This window comes from Podarcis filfolensis (assembly GCF_964270895.1).
Source record: "Podarcis filfolensis genome assembly, chromosome: 9".
Lineage (NCBI taxonomy): Eukaryota > Metazoa > Chordata > Lepidosauria > Squamata > Lacertidae > Podarcis > Podarcis filfolensis.
In genome coordinates, this window is record NC_139610.1 from 49,971,773 (window position 1) to 49,984,485 (window position 12,713).

General features: G+C 42.0%; 1 protein-coding gene across 12 annotated transcripts in view; it reads left to right on the forward strand.

Moving 5' to 3' along the window:
* The window catches only part of PDE5A (phosphodiesterase 5A), a 131,415-nt gene that overhangs the window by 104,792 nt on the left and 13,910 nt on the right, over positions 1 to 12,713 (forward strand). For 8 of the 12 annotated variants that reach the window (XM_083571173.1, XM_083571167.1, XM_083571165.1 and 5 more), the window contains 5 exons: positions 1,666 to 1,725; positions 4,709 to 4,855; positions 6,063 to 6,188; positions 9,218 to 9,312; positions 12,577 to 12,664. In XM_083571173.1, coding sequence (XP_083427299.1) covers positions 1,666 to 1,725; positions 4,709 to 4,855; positions 6,063 to 6,188; positions 9,218 to 9,312; positions 12,577 to 12,664 — 516 coding nt within the window. The remainder of the gene's footprint in view (positions 1 to 1,665; positions 1,726 to 4,708; positions 4,856 to 6,062; positions 6,189 to 9,217; positions 9,313 to 12,576; positions 12,665 to 12,713) is intronic. The other 4 variants (XM_083571166.1, XM_083571169.1, XM_083571168.1 and 1 more) reach the window with 1 other exon arrangement.

Sequence of the window (12,713 nt, forward strand, 5' to 3'; positions counted from 1 at the left end):
GATATGGATTGGGCAGAGGTGTTCCTCAGCCTAGCTCTGCTGGTAGGCAACTCTGCTGCCATGGAAGCATTCTCCATAAATTCTGGCACTTGGGCAGCTACTGCACTAGGCTGCATACTGTGGTAGCTAGTGGTAGGCAGCATAAGACAGTGGATTCTAGCAGTGGATTCAGTGGCTCCTCTCCTGTGCTGGTCATCCTGGATCCAGGTGGATTAGTGTCACCTGGTGCTCAGAGGCCAGAACTTCCTTTGCTTTTTAACTGGTGGTATTCCCAAATATGCCAGCGAGCATCTCTGCCACCATGAAAGCCATCTACCAAAAAGCACTGGCACTGGGGCAGCTACTGCAGTAGCAGGCATACAGTAGCCAGCGATAGCCAGCGTAAGCCCCCGAATGAAGAGGAAGAGTAGGACTGGCAATGGATCCACTGGATCCAAAGCTATCTGCATGAATGTTACTAGGGGAGTAATCCCAACCCCTTGATTTACACTCCTGGAGGAGGGTTAGGGTTGAGCAGAGCCTTTGTTTGGCTCTGGTGGCAGGCAGTTCTGCTGCCATGCATCTGCTGGAAGCACTGGCAATTGGGACAGCTACTGCAGTAGCTGGCGTACTGCATAGCCAGCATAAGCCCCACAAACAGGGAAGAGGAGAACAGGCAAGGGATTCAGTAAATCCTAAGCCCACATATTGCCAGCTGAGAGTCCCAGTTCAGGCACCTTTGCTGCACCAGCCTGGAGTTGCTGCAGCAAACAAAGGAGAGAAAAACTGCCTCCCTCTGGCCCTTCCATCTTGGCCAGTGCAAGCAGTAGGGTTTCACATGCGGAATTAGCTCTGCCGTTCTATTCAATCCTGCTGCTGCAGACCAGGAGGCAGGTTTGTTCTGCCCAGCAATGTTGAGAGTCAGCAATAGAAATTTAGGAAATTTGGCTGCGTAATTAGTGGAGGCCGAAAATACAACCATTTCCCAATTCCTGCTAATAGTGAAGCATTATTTAAATTTTCAGACTGCTTTAACTTGCTTTAAAATCCTGCTTATGAAGGAACCTAGTTGGTAGAGATGTCATGCTAAATCATAGATGAGACAAGCAGTGGAAGGGAGGGAGAATTTGTGCTGGGGAGCAGAAGGGTGGTACGTTCCCAAAGCTGGCTCTCAGACCTCCAATCATAGTTTGCTGAGTTCCAGCAGATATTCTCTGCAATCCTCTGCAGATATCCTCTGCAGTAATCCTCTGCAATAATTCAGAGGCCCTCAGGAATGTGTACACAGTAGCCCATTACTTTGCTTTTATTGGTAAATCACTAATGGAAATCGCAAATCACTGTATTAACCCTGTCAGTTTAGCTGGGACATTTTGCAGAGCATTCTGGATGCCAGAGGAAAGAGTGCTTTGAGAATTTAAATAGCTAATTTATTAGTATTAGTAGAGATTTTTGCTTTCTTTTTATTAGTGTATGTGTGCATTTGTTGTCATTTAGTCGTGTCCGACTCTTCGTGACCCCATGGACCAGAGCACGCCAGGCACTCCTGTCTTCCACTGCCTTTATCCATGGAGTTTTCTTGGCAGGGATACTGGAGTGGCTTGCCAGTTCCTGCTCCAGGTGTATGTGTGAATATGTACCTATATAGAGAGCATTTTATATGTGCTTCATTTCTTTTTCCTAAAGGTCCTTTCTTATCATGCTTCAGCTGCTGAAGAAGAAACAAGGGAACTTCAGGTAACAGCGGTAATGTCATTTTCCCTTCTATTATATATGTGGTGATGATCTGGGGATTGCAAAGGCTGGTAGAACTTCAGGATTCAGAATCATAAAGGCTATTAGAATACGCAGATCTTCTAGAGGGATGGTAAAAGAGAAAGCTAGGATTAAACTCCAGTTCTGCTTGAGAGCTGGCAAAACACAGCTCATCTTTCTGCCCTTTCTAGGTTTAGCTAGGAGTGGCTGAATCTTTAAATTTCAGGCTAGCCTGATTTCTCATTTTTGAAATCTTAAAATCAGTCCTCCACATTTCCACATTGGTTTGTGATTTATTCATTTTTTTAATGCCATCAAATTGATCTTCTCTTTAGTGCAAATTTTGCCAATTTAGTACACAGTTTTGCCAATTATACACATTTCCCAAGCAATTTCTACTAATGTAATGTATTTTTGTATGCTGTTTCCAGTTATAGTCATTGTTTTCTGCATACGTTACCCCAGAAATTTTATACACTTTGCTTGGCTGGAGAACTGCATTGCCAAATTTGAATAATTTTTGAAGGGTAGCTGTGTTTTCAGTTCTCGTTTCAAAAAGTGTAGATTAGATAGGTTCACCTTTAAATGTGAGCTGAATTGAATTAATACTTCCTACCCCAGTCTTCTGCACTAGTGTCTGAGCCTCAAACACAGCAAGATTGCTGCTTAGGCCACGCTTCTTCTATTAATCAGCTCCAGTTTGTGGGTGAAAATCTGGCTGTAGAAATATTTGGCAAGAATTTTCTTGGGAGTACAAAATAGTCGTACCTTTGAGTTTCATGTTAGAATATCTAATTCATGCTTACGGGTCTATCAAATTGTTGTTCACTTCTGTAGGATAAACATTTTCCAACTGAAATGTGATATTTCCAAAGGAGCACTGTAAATCAGTGGCAGGGCCAGAAACACATGCCTGGTCTGTTTATTTCCCACTCTGCTGCTTTGTTCACGGTGGAGCCATCGACTGGGCAAAGGATCTGCCTTGAATTCCATGAGAAATAATTCTATTAATCTGACATTAACTTGGACCCCGACTCTGCCTTAGTCTACTGCATAGCAACTGCATGTGGGAGAGATGCAAAGTGTTACATAACCAAATGTCTTCATGCGCAATCATTAAAACCAGTCTTGCTGCTTTTATGGGCATTTTTAGGTGTAGAGATTAGTGTCTGGATTATTATTTTTTATCTTAAATTCCGCACAAATGGTCACAGTTTCAATGCTAGCTTATTGTGATCTTTATGAGACAAACATAAGCCAGAAACCAGATATTTTATTTTTTTTACCAGCAAGCCATTTCATAGCCTAAATTAGAAAAAGAAACCCACATAATTATGGATCTTTTCCTGCAAAATGGCTTTACAGTACATTGGGAGGAGCAGGGCAGAGCCATAGATATGTTCTCCAGACACCCACATTGCTTCAACTTACCTGGGGCAAGGTGGTTGTGAGGTACACATGCACACCAACAGAGCCAGTCCAGCAGCCCCAAGGCACCCAGACCCAAATGGTGCCCTGCCCTGATCATTAGTAATGCAAGATTTCTTCCACAGAACTATAAACAGGTTTGTTTTTTTGACAGTTTAAATTGTATCTTTCTAAACCAAACTGTATTTGTGTTTGCAAAAGTTTTTTTCTCATATGTGTGTGTGTGTGAGAGAGAGAATATATATATACACACACACACCAGCCTGTGTTTCTATCTACTGATGTCTGGCCGAGGTATTTGGAAGTCACGTAGTTATCAAGTTCACAAAGTTCATTTACTCGGCTGAAAACAAGAGATTCTAGCACAAGGTTTTCCCATGCTAGCGCTTAGTTATATTTGGTAACAAATATTTGCTTTTTAGGCACATCAGGACTTTGACTCAGACCGTAGATTTTCAACTAGCATGTTTCAGATGTATACCTTAAGCTCAGATTTAGTAACAAACATTAGTCATCCAGTTTATAAAAGGAACAGCAGTGTGTTTGCTTTTTTTACCAAGGCTTCCATGCATACAAACAGGATAGCGTGCCCTCCCCTTCTGAAACATATACTTTCCTGCAGTTAGAATTATACGTGTGTTGAGTGTTGCACTGAATGTAGGAACTTCATATTTTGTATGATCAAATTATGATACAGTAAAATTTACTCTTATACACCTTTTTTCAGTCCAGAAGTGTGCACAACTTATGAATACTTATATATAAGTTCATAAGCATTAAGAAGCGATAAAGGATATAAAGATTGCTCACCTCAGATGCTGCCAATTTCCCCTCTGTTATCAAAGGCTTTTTCAGGCCTTACTCATATCGAGTTGTGTAAGTAGAAGGCTGCTCATTTAGTGGGATTGTACCTAGCCATGGCCCCTGTGAAAAACAACTCTGAAAGCTCAGCAACTGTGAGCTGTTTTTGTCTTAAAAACAAATTTCTGGGCACAGCATGTGCTCAGAGGCAGCCTGCTTGCTTTTTAAATCTCAGAATACCAAAGTGTATTCTGGAATCCTCCTGCACCTGCTATATACTAAGACTGTGTTCCAGCAACACTTTATTCTATCTCTCCAATGTTCCTTACCTCTTAATTTTCACGTTTTATGTGATCTTTCACCCAATGGTCACTTTGGCCATGCAGGCTGCGGCAGATGGAAGGTCACAAATTTCCCATTCCTGCTTTAACTAGAGACTTTTTCTTCTGAGCATGTTGCTCTTCTCTTACTAAGGCAGAGGGAAATGGCTTATTATTGTACGGAATAGAACTACAGATAATTGGAACATGGTGCAACATTTTCCAAACCGGTGTTGGGGATGTCATCAGTGTCTTGTGCAATGGACAGCAACCCTGCATTTTATTGCACTTGGAGGATTACAGCCTCATATTGTGCTTTATTTATTTATTGATTTACTACTACTACTATTATTATCGTACTGAAAGAATCTTTAATTCCATGTTACTTATTGTTCTCTCCATTTTTCCCTTCTGTTTCATTTAAGGCTGCTGTTGTACCATCTGCGCAATCTCTCAAGCTCACCGACTTCTACTTCAGTGACTTTGAGCTGTCAGATATGGAAACCTCCCTGTGTACAATTCGGATGTTCACTGATCTTAACCTTGTTCAGAATTTCCAAATGAAACACGAGGTGAGAACCTTGTGGTGCATGGAGCATGGCCATTTAAGGATCACACATTTTCTACATCATAACATTCTTCAACGTAAACATGCACGAAAAGGATTGGGTATATAAATTGAATAATGAGTTTTAAAGCATCTGTTGGAAAACCAAATATCATCATGGCGGCATTGGTCCAATTTTCGGTAGATTGGTCTTACATCCCCACATTTGGTGTCAGCAGTTGAGTAGGAATATTTGCTCTTAATCATACCTTAAGTTCACCAGAATAGCTGCATACAACTGCTTGTACCTGTGTGCTACAGATTCCTTTCTGTTGATGAATTCCTATTCCTTTCTGTTGATGGGTGATGACACTATGACCAAATGCAAAATATGTTTATCTTTCCAAAGATTACACAGATAAATGCAGAGACTGAGCAGTACAGGTTATACCTGCGAAACATGGTTTTACAACCTGTTCCAAAACTCTAGGAATTTTAACTGCATTCAGTCTTGAACAAAGTGTTTATTATTTGTTTGGTTCTGTAATAGCTTGCCCTTCCTCCCAAAGGAGCCCAGGGCAGCAAACACATCTGTGATGATGAATACAATTAAAAATGAAATGAAAACATATATAAAAACTATTGAAAGCCTCTAAGCACAGTAAAACTTTTAAAACAAATTTAAAAACAGATGGAACCTAACCATGTATCTTGAGAGGCCTTCAGCAAGCTTCAATTGAGTGTCTTCAATACAATCTTCAATTTATCAACCATGTAAAATGTCTTCCACAAGGGTTGAAAATAGATCGCTGCTTGCTGCACCGCTGCTGCTTAAGAATGGTTCTCATGGTAATTAGAACCATATAAGGAATCAGACACTTTCAGCACCTGGCTAGCCCAGTCTTGCCTGTCCTCACCGCCATTTTCATCTTTGGGTAACAATGTATGTCTTACTTTGCAACTCCCTTCAGAGAGCCCTGGAGTTCAAGTGATGAAATATGTTCACAAGACAACAAAATTGTATAATCCTCACCCCACCCTCAGCCCGCTTCTCTTGTTCTTTTGGGTTAAAATATATCTGTTTCCAATTAAGTTCTATCAAGCCTGTAAGGAAGCCAGATGGGAAATGTGCTGGAGTGATGATAAATGAAATTTTGTGCTCTTGTCAGTGAAAACAGTAGAATATACTGTACCTTTAACTGAATTTTGTATGTGTGTGGGGTTTTTTTAAGGTCCTTTGCAGATGGATTTTGAGCGTGAGGAAAAATTACCGGAAAAACGTTGCGTATCATAATTGGAGGCATGCTTTCAACACTGCCCAGTGCATGTTTGCTGCTTTGAAGTCAGGGAAAATCCAGGTATGCTTGAATTTATTTGCATGGAATATATATATATATATATATATATATATATATATATATATATATTACAATAAGTATATATAATGCTCATGAATCCTATTCCTTTCTACCAAAATTAGTGTGTCAGTCTTGGGCCCCATATGCCTTCAAATAATCCACATTCAGGTTTTGCTTCCAGCAGGGCTCTTCTCATGTAAAGGAGATGGTGTCTGTCTGTGTGTGTGTAATTGTATAGAACCCTCTCAATACAAACAAATGACCCAATTAAAATGGTCCCAGGAAATGAGTGCAGTAGTGGGGCAAAAACTTACAGCCAACCTGAGAAAACAAGTATTATCCAACCTAAAGACCACTAATTCCTACAGCGATATTCCGAAAATTTATAATGAAATCTTCCAAATGTTCGTAGAACTTAGTACTCCACCTAAAGTTTGGGTACTTAAACATAGCGCTAGCCCTTGGTTTGATGATGAATGTTTCCAGCTAAAAAGAAAACTGCGCCAAACATTTAAAAATAATCGCACTAAACTAGAGCCCTCTTATCTTGATGAAAAAAGAAAATATCATTACATTCTGGCCGAAAAGAAACAGAAATATGCAACCCAAAAATGGCTACAATTACTCGACTCAATTCAGAGCAAAAATAACAAAGCGTTCTGGAACCTAGTGTACGGAGGATTGAAAGCCGAAAATCAACTAACTCTACCACCAATTGCAGAATCCAAATGGTCCCAATATTTTACATCTGTATTTAACAATCTACACAGTGAACTTAAAGGAAATGAAACCACTAAAAATAAAATCAATAAACTCCAGGAGTGGCCAAGGGTAGAAGAAGAGGAAATTAGAGAGATAGTTAAAAATTTCAAATCGGGGAAATCTCCTGGGCCAGACGGTCTACCAATAGAATTATTTAAGACCTATATAGATTGGTGGGCAGAACCCTTAGCTCAATTGTTTACTCTCATAGATAAATATGGGATCATACCTGAGATATGGTTAAGATCAATAATTATCCCAATCTTTAAAAATGGCGACCCAAAAGAACCAAGGAATTATAGACCGATAAGCCTATTATCAGTGATAGGGAAAATCTACGCTAAGCATCTTTTATCTAAACTCCTTACCTGGATGAAAAATCTAAATTTACCAGGGAAAGAACAAATAGGTTTCTCCAAAGGTTGCTCTACATTAGACCACTGCCTTATACTTATGCATTTGGTTGAAAAATACAGATCTCAAAGGCAATCTAAGATATTTGCTGCTTTTGTAGATTTTCGAGGTGCATTTGACTCAATTGACCGCCCAAAGCTGTGGAGGAAACTCGCAGAATTAAAAATCGATCAGCGCTTATTGACCCTAATAAAAAATTTATACTCTTCCAATATCTGTCAAGTCAAACTTAACACCAAAGGTCACCTCTCATCAGACATCCCAAACTCGAAAGGGGTAAAACAAGGGTGTATTCTTGCCCCCTTCCTATTTAATTTATTTTTATCAGACTTGCCAGATCACCTTCAAAAAATAGAATCACATGCCCCTAAACTTAATCAGAAACCAGTTTCTCTGTTATTATACGCAGACGATGCTGTTCTACTATCATTAACGAGCTTGGGTCTGAAACGTCTTATATCTTCTCTGATCCTTTACTGCGAATGTAACAAGCTCTCTATAAATTACGAGAAGACAAAAATTTTGGTCTTCTCGAATGGTTGGAAATTAGAGAAATGGAAAATAAGAGGGCAGGAAATCCAACAAGTGAAAATCTATAGGTATCTGGGAATCTTATTCCAGAGCAATTTAGGGTGGGCAAATCATCGCACAAATGCCATAAAACAGGCAAAGTGCACCTCATCAGCAGTTACCCGTTTTTATTATCAGAAAGGCAATCAATTTATTCCTGCGGCCAATCAGATATTCCAAACAAAAGTGCAATCCCAGATATTCTATGGAATCCCGCTATGGGTCCAAGCATATAATAGTGATTTAAAAAAGATTCACTCCAGCTTTCTGAGACGTATTCTTGGACTCCCAGCTGTGACCAAATATGAAACAATGTGTGCAGAAATAGGCATACACACAATGGAATATTGGGCCTGGTCCACCTCAATAAAGTACTGGTTACGCTGCCATTTTCGCTGCCCTCCATCAAGTCTGCTCGCTGATTTGCTCAAAGACTCCTACAAATCAAGATGGTATCAGTACCTCGAAAAAAAGATTGAATCTTTAGGCATCAAGCTGGAGCCCCTGTACAATTCTAATGAGCAATACATTTTCCATAATATCCTAACTAGACTAAAGGATGTCGAGAGGCAAAATATTATGGCAGCTGTAAACAAAATTTGTTCGCCCATATTCTATGATTTAAATATCTTAGATAGCAGAGCCAATTACGTCACCAAATTAATAATTCCAGCCCAACGTAGGGCTTTTATGCTGGCCCGTTTGAATGTTTTTCCCTCAGCATTTGTCAGGGGAAGATATCAAAACATCCCTAGAAACAAGAGATTCTGCAGATGTTTTATGAATGTCCCGGACACGGTAGAGCACATTCTCTTTCAGTGCCCATTGTACAGTACGCTCCGTCAACGCGTGCTGTCCCCTCTTTTGGGTGGTCTGGAGCCCCAACAAGGTGAATGTGTGGGATTCTGCCTATCCGACGTTGACCAAAGGGTAACGGCGGGGGTAGCCGAGTTTTTGGCAGCAGTCCTCCAAGGAGCAGGTTAACAAGGAAAACCACTGATTTTATATGTATATATATATATATGTATGTAGCCAACTGCTGCCTTTCTGTATATATCTCAAGGCTTTTATATGTTACTTTTTCTTTTATCGTTTTATTTGTATAATGCCTAATAAAGGTTTGAATAAGTAAGTAAGTAATTGTATTGTGTTGTTAAGTTATTATTCTTGGAGAGTTTCCAGAAGGTGTGGGAAATCAGGATACACGTATAATGCATTGCCAAATCCAGGTTTTTTTTAGCAAACATAGAAATATATTCTCCTGTATTTCATGTTGCATTCAGAGCAAGCTTACGGACATTGAGGTGCTTTCTTTGCTGATCGCGGCACTGAGCCATGACCTGGACCACAGAGGTGTGAACAACTCTTACATACAGAGGTGAGTAAAGGGGGGTTTAAAAGAGAGGAGATTGGGTTTTTAAGGGGTTGTTTATTTGAAGCATTTTTTATCATGTTCTTCACCAAAAATAAGTCTCCCAGAGCAGCTTACAAATGACATTGATAGTACAGTCCTTGCCCTCACATGCAATCTTACAATCTTAAAGGTAAAGGGACCCCTGACCATTAGGTCCAGTTGTGACCGACTCTGGGGTTGCGGCGCTCATCTCGCTTTATTGGCCGAGGGAGCCGGCGTACAGCTTCCAGGTCATGTGGCCAGCATGACTAAGCCACTTCTGGTGAACCAGAGCAGCGCACGGAAATGCCGTTTACCTTCCCACCGGAGTGGTACCTATTTATCTACTTGCACTTGATGTGCTTTCGCACTGCTAGGTTGGCAGGAGCTGGGACCGAGCAACGGGAGCTCACCCCGTCACAGGGATTCGAACCGCCGACCTTCTGATCAGCAAGTCCTAGGCTCAGTGGTTTAACCCACAGCACCACAATCTTAAAGACATGACCCTAAAGGAAAAGCAAGGAGGAGGGAGGAGGAAGAATGAAAAATTGGTTATTTCTTCTAGGTTCCAGAGTTTTTCCAGCTGGAATGTAGTTAACAAGGCAGTGCAGTGGTTTCCCCATGACTGCTGCATTTGGAACTTTCTCTCAAAAGATGTTGTATGGTGGTAGGAATAATGCCCCATATTTAACTAACCTGGCCCACTAGCGGAAGCCAGTTGCAAAGGCTCCTGCTAGGGCAATGGTGGTGTCTTCACTCTTCCTGCCAGACACTTCCCCCAAATCCACTCTGGTAGGTCAGGAGAATCCTCAAAACAGTGTGCAGGATAGGAGAGGGGGGACTGGTCTGTCTGGCAAGCAGACATGCTTGCACTGATGGAACAGTCAGAAGAGAGAAACATTGAATTCTTTCAAAAACTTCCATTAAAATTAGTTCCTAGAATGTAGGTGAGATTCAGCTCTTCGTTCTGTTCTCTCTTTCCCATTTCTATTCTTTTTTCACAAATGTCCAGCAACCTACAGATTTGCAGTGGCTTGAACCAGTTGGCTATTTTTTACTTTATTTGTTTAAGAATGAATTCTTTCCTGGGGGTGGGGGGAGACCTCTGGAGATGCATCATCCCCATTCCAAAAAACGTCCTGGGAAAATGTTGCTGACAATGAAGCCTGATGTTCATGAACACCACAAAACAAGAGAGCATTACGTTTCCATAACATTCCCTTTTCAGACTAAAAATGGTTCTAGGGATTTTTTTTTTAATCCCTCAGGCTAGTGAAGGATAGATTAAAATGGGGATTAATGTTGTTCTTTGTGTGTAGTTGGAAGCAGGGAGACTCGGGACCCTTGACTTCAGATTATTTTCTTGGAAGTGGGTTGTGCTTTTCTTATAATAAAATAACCAGAAAGCTGTAAATCATGTTAAGCAAAAGTTATATGAAATGTACCTCCCCCCCCAAGATCTGTTTGCAGACATAGGAGCATGGGAAACTGCCTTATACCAAGCCCAATCATTGGTCCATCTCACTCAGTATTGTCCTCACTGATTGGCAGAAGCTGTCCAGGGTTTCAAATAGGGTGTCTTTTCCAGCCCTACCTCGAAATGCAGGGGGACTGAAGCTGGAACCCTCTGCATGCAAAGCAGAGGCTTTACCACTGAACTACAAACCTTCCCAAAGGTCCAGACTCTAATGCAGTGGAGATTCATGCTGGCGGGTGGGGAGAATGATTTTTGCTAATGCTACCTTTACCCTTGGGGATGCGGGTGGTGCTGTGGGTTAAACCACAGAGTGTAGGACTTGCCGATCAGAAGGTCGGCGGTTTGAATCCCCGCAACGGGGTGAGCTCCCGTTGCTCAGTCCCTGCTCCTGCCAACCTAGCAGTTCGAAAGCACATCAAAGTGCAAGTAGATAAATAGGTACCACTCCGGCGGGAAGGTAAATGGCGTTTCCGTGCGCTGCTCTGGTTCGCCAGAAGCGGCTTAGTCATGCTGGCCACATGACCCGGAAGCTGTACGCCGGCTCCCTCAGCCTATAAAGTGAGATGAGCGCCGCAACCCCAGAGTTGGCCACGACTGGACCTAATGGTCAGGGGTCCCTTTACCTTTACCTTACCTTTACCCTACAGGCTCCAGTGCCACTTCCCACACAGTTCCTCACCACCCCAATCATCTGGAGAAGATTTTTAAGGGCTGTGGAAACCCAGTCCACATGTTCACTTGAATGCATGTAGGCACAAAATGGGAAGCAAGAGCACAATTCAGTACCCCCTCTCAGTATACCTGCACATAGCTGCTCCACTCGAGGGAGATGGCTGTGACTCAGTGGCAGAGTACCTGATCTGCATGGACAGGGTTCCAGGTTCAATCCCCAGCATCTCCAGGAAGGGATAGGAAAGACGACTACCTGAAACCACTGAAACCTGAAACCACAGGTATGCCAAGGCTGAGCTAGATGGACCAATGGTCTGATAGGTGGCTTCCTATGTTCAGGCCTTGCTGCATTGAATAAGATGATCTGAAGGGAGGTTCTAAGCGTGCTCATTCTAAGCATGCACACCTGAACAAAGCTACTGGGAAGGGAGAATCAGTGAAGACTGCCTTACCTGCTTCTCCCCAGATGCCCCTGCTGGATTGCAGCCATAAAGCTTCCCTTACCCTCTTCCCCCAGAAAGTATATCTAGGAAACATACGAAGAATTGTGCTTATTGCATCAGGTCCATCAAACCCAACAGTCTTTTTACAGGAAGGGACAAGCAGATGCCCCTAAGAAGCTCCCAATAAGGGTGTGGTTGACACATAGACATGTGTCGGCCATAGCATGTAAGGGAACAGCCTCTTAGATAACAAGGGAACCTCTATGTGTTATCGTAGCTAATCCATTTTTGGTAGGTATGTCCTCTGTGGGAATTACATTTCAGTGGCTGCCACCACCACATTTTGTGGCAGTGAATTCTGCATATTGCCTGTTGGACACAAGGCTCCCAGCAGAGGGACAGGGTCCTGGCAGTCTCAAATTTCTGAGGACAGACAAAATCTGTGGACCTCATGAGTGAGTAGGTTTTTGTATTCTTTCAGAAACCTGCAAACCTGTTTGACCACTGCAGACCAGTCATGGGGTGGGGAATAAATATATCTCTCTCATAGACCTTTCCAAAACCCTATTCCACGTTCATAAAAAATACTATCTTTGCCCAGTCACTGTCGCATGTGCCAGTTAAATATGATGTGTGCCCTCTGTTCTCCCTTTTCAGAAGTGAACACCCCCTTGCTCAGCTGTATTGCCACTCAATCATGGAGCATCACCATTTTGATCAGTGCCTGATGATCCTGAATACCCCGGTAAATGATTTTCTTGTCATGTGTGTGCTGGAGGGAAACCTTGCCCAAT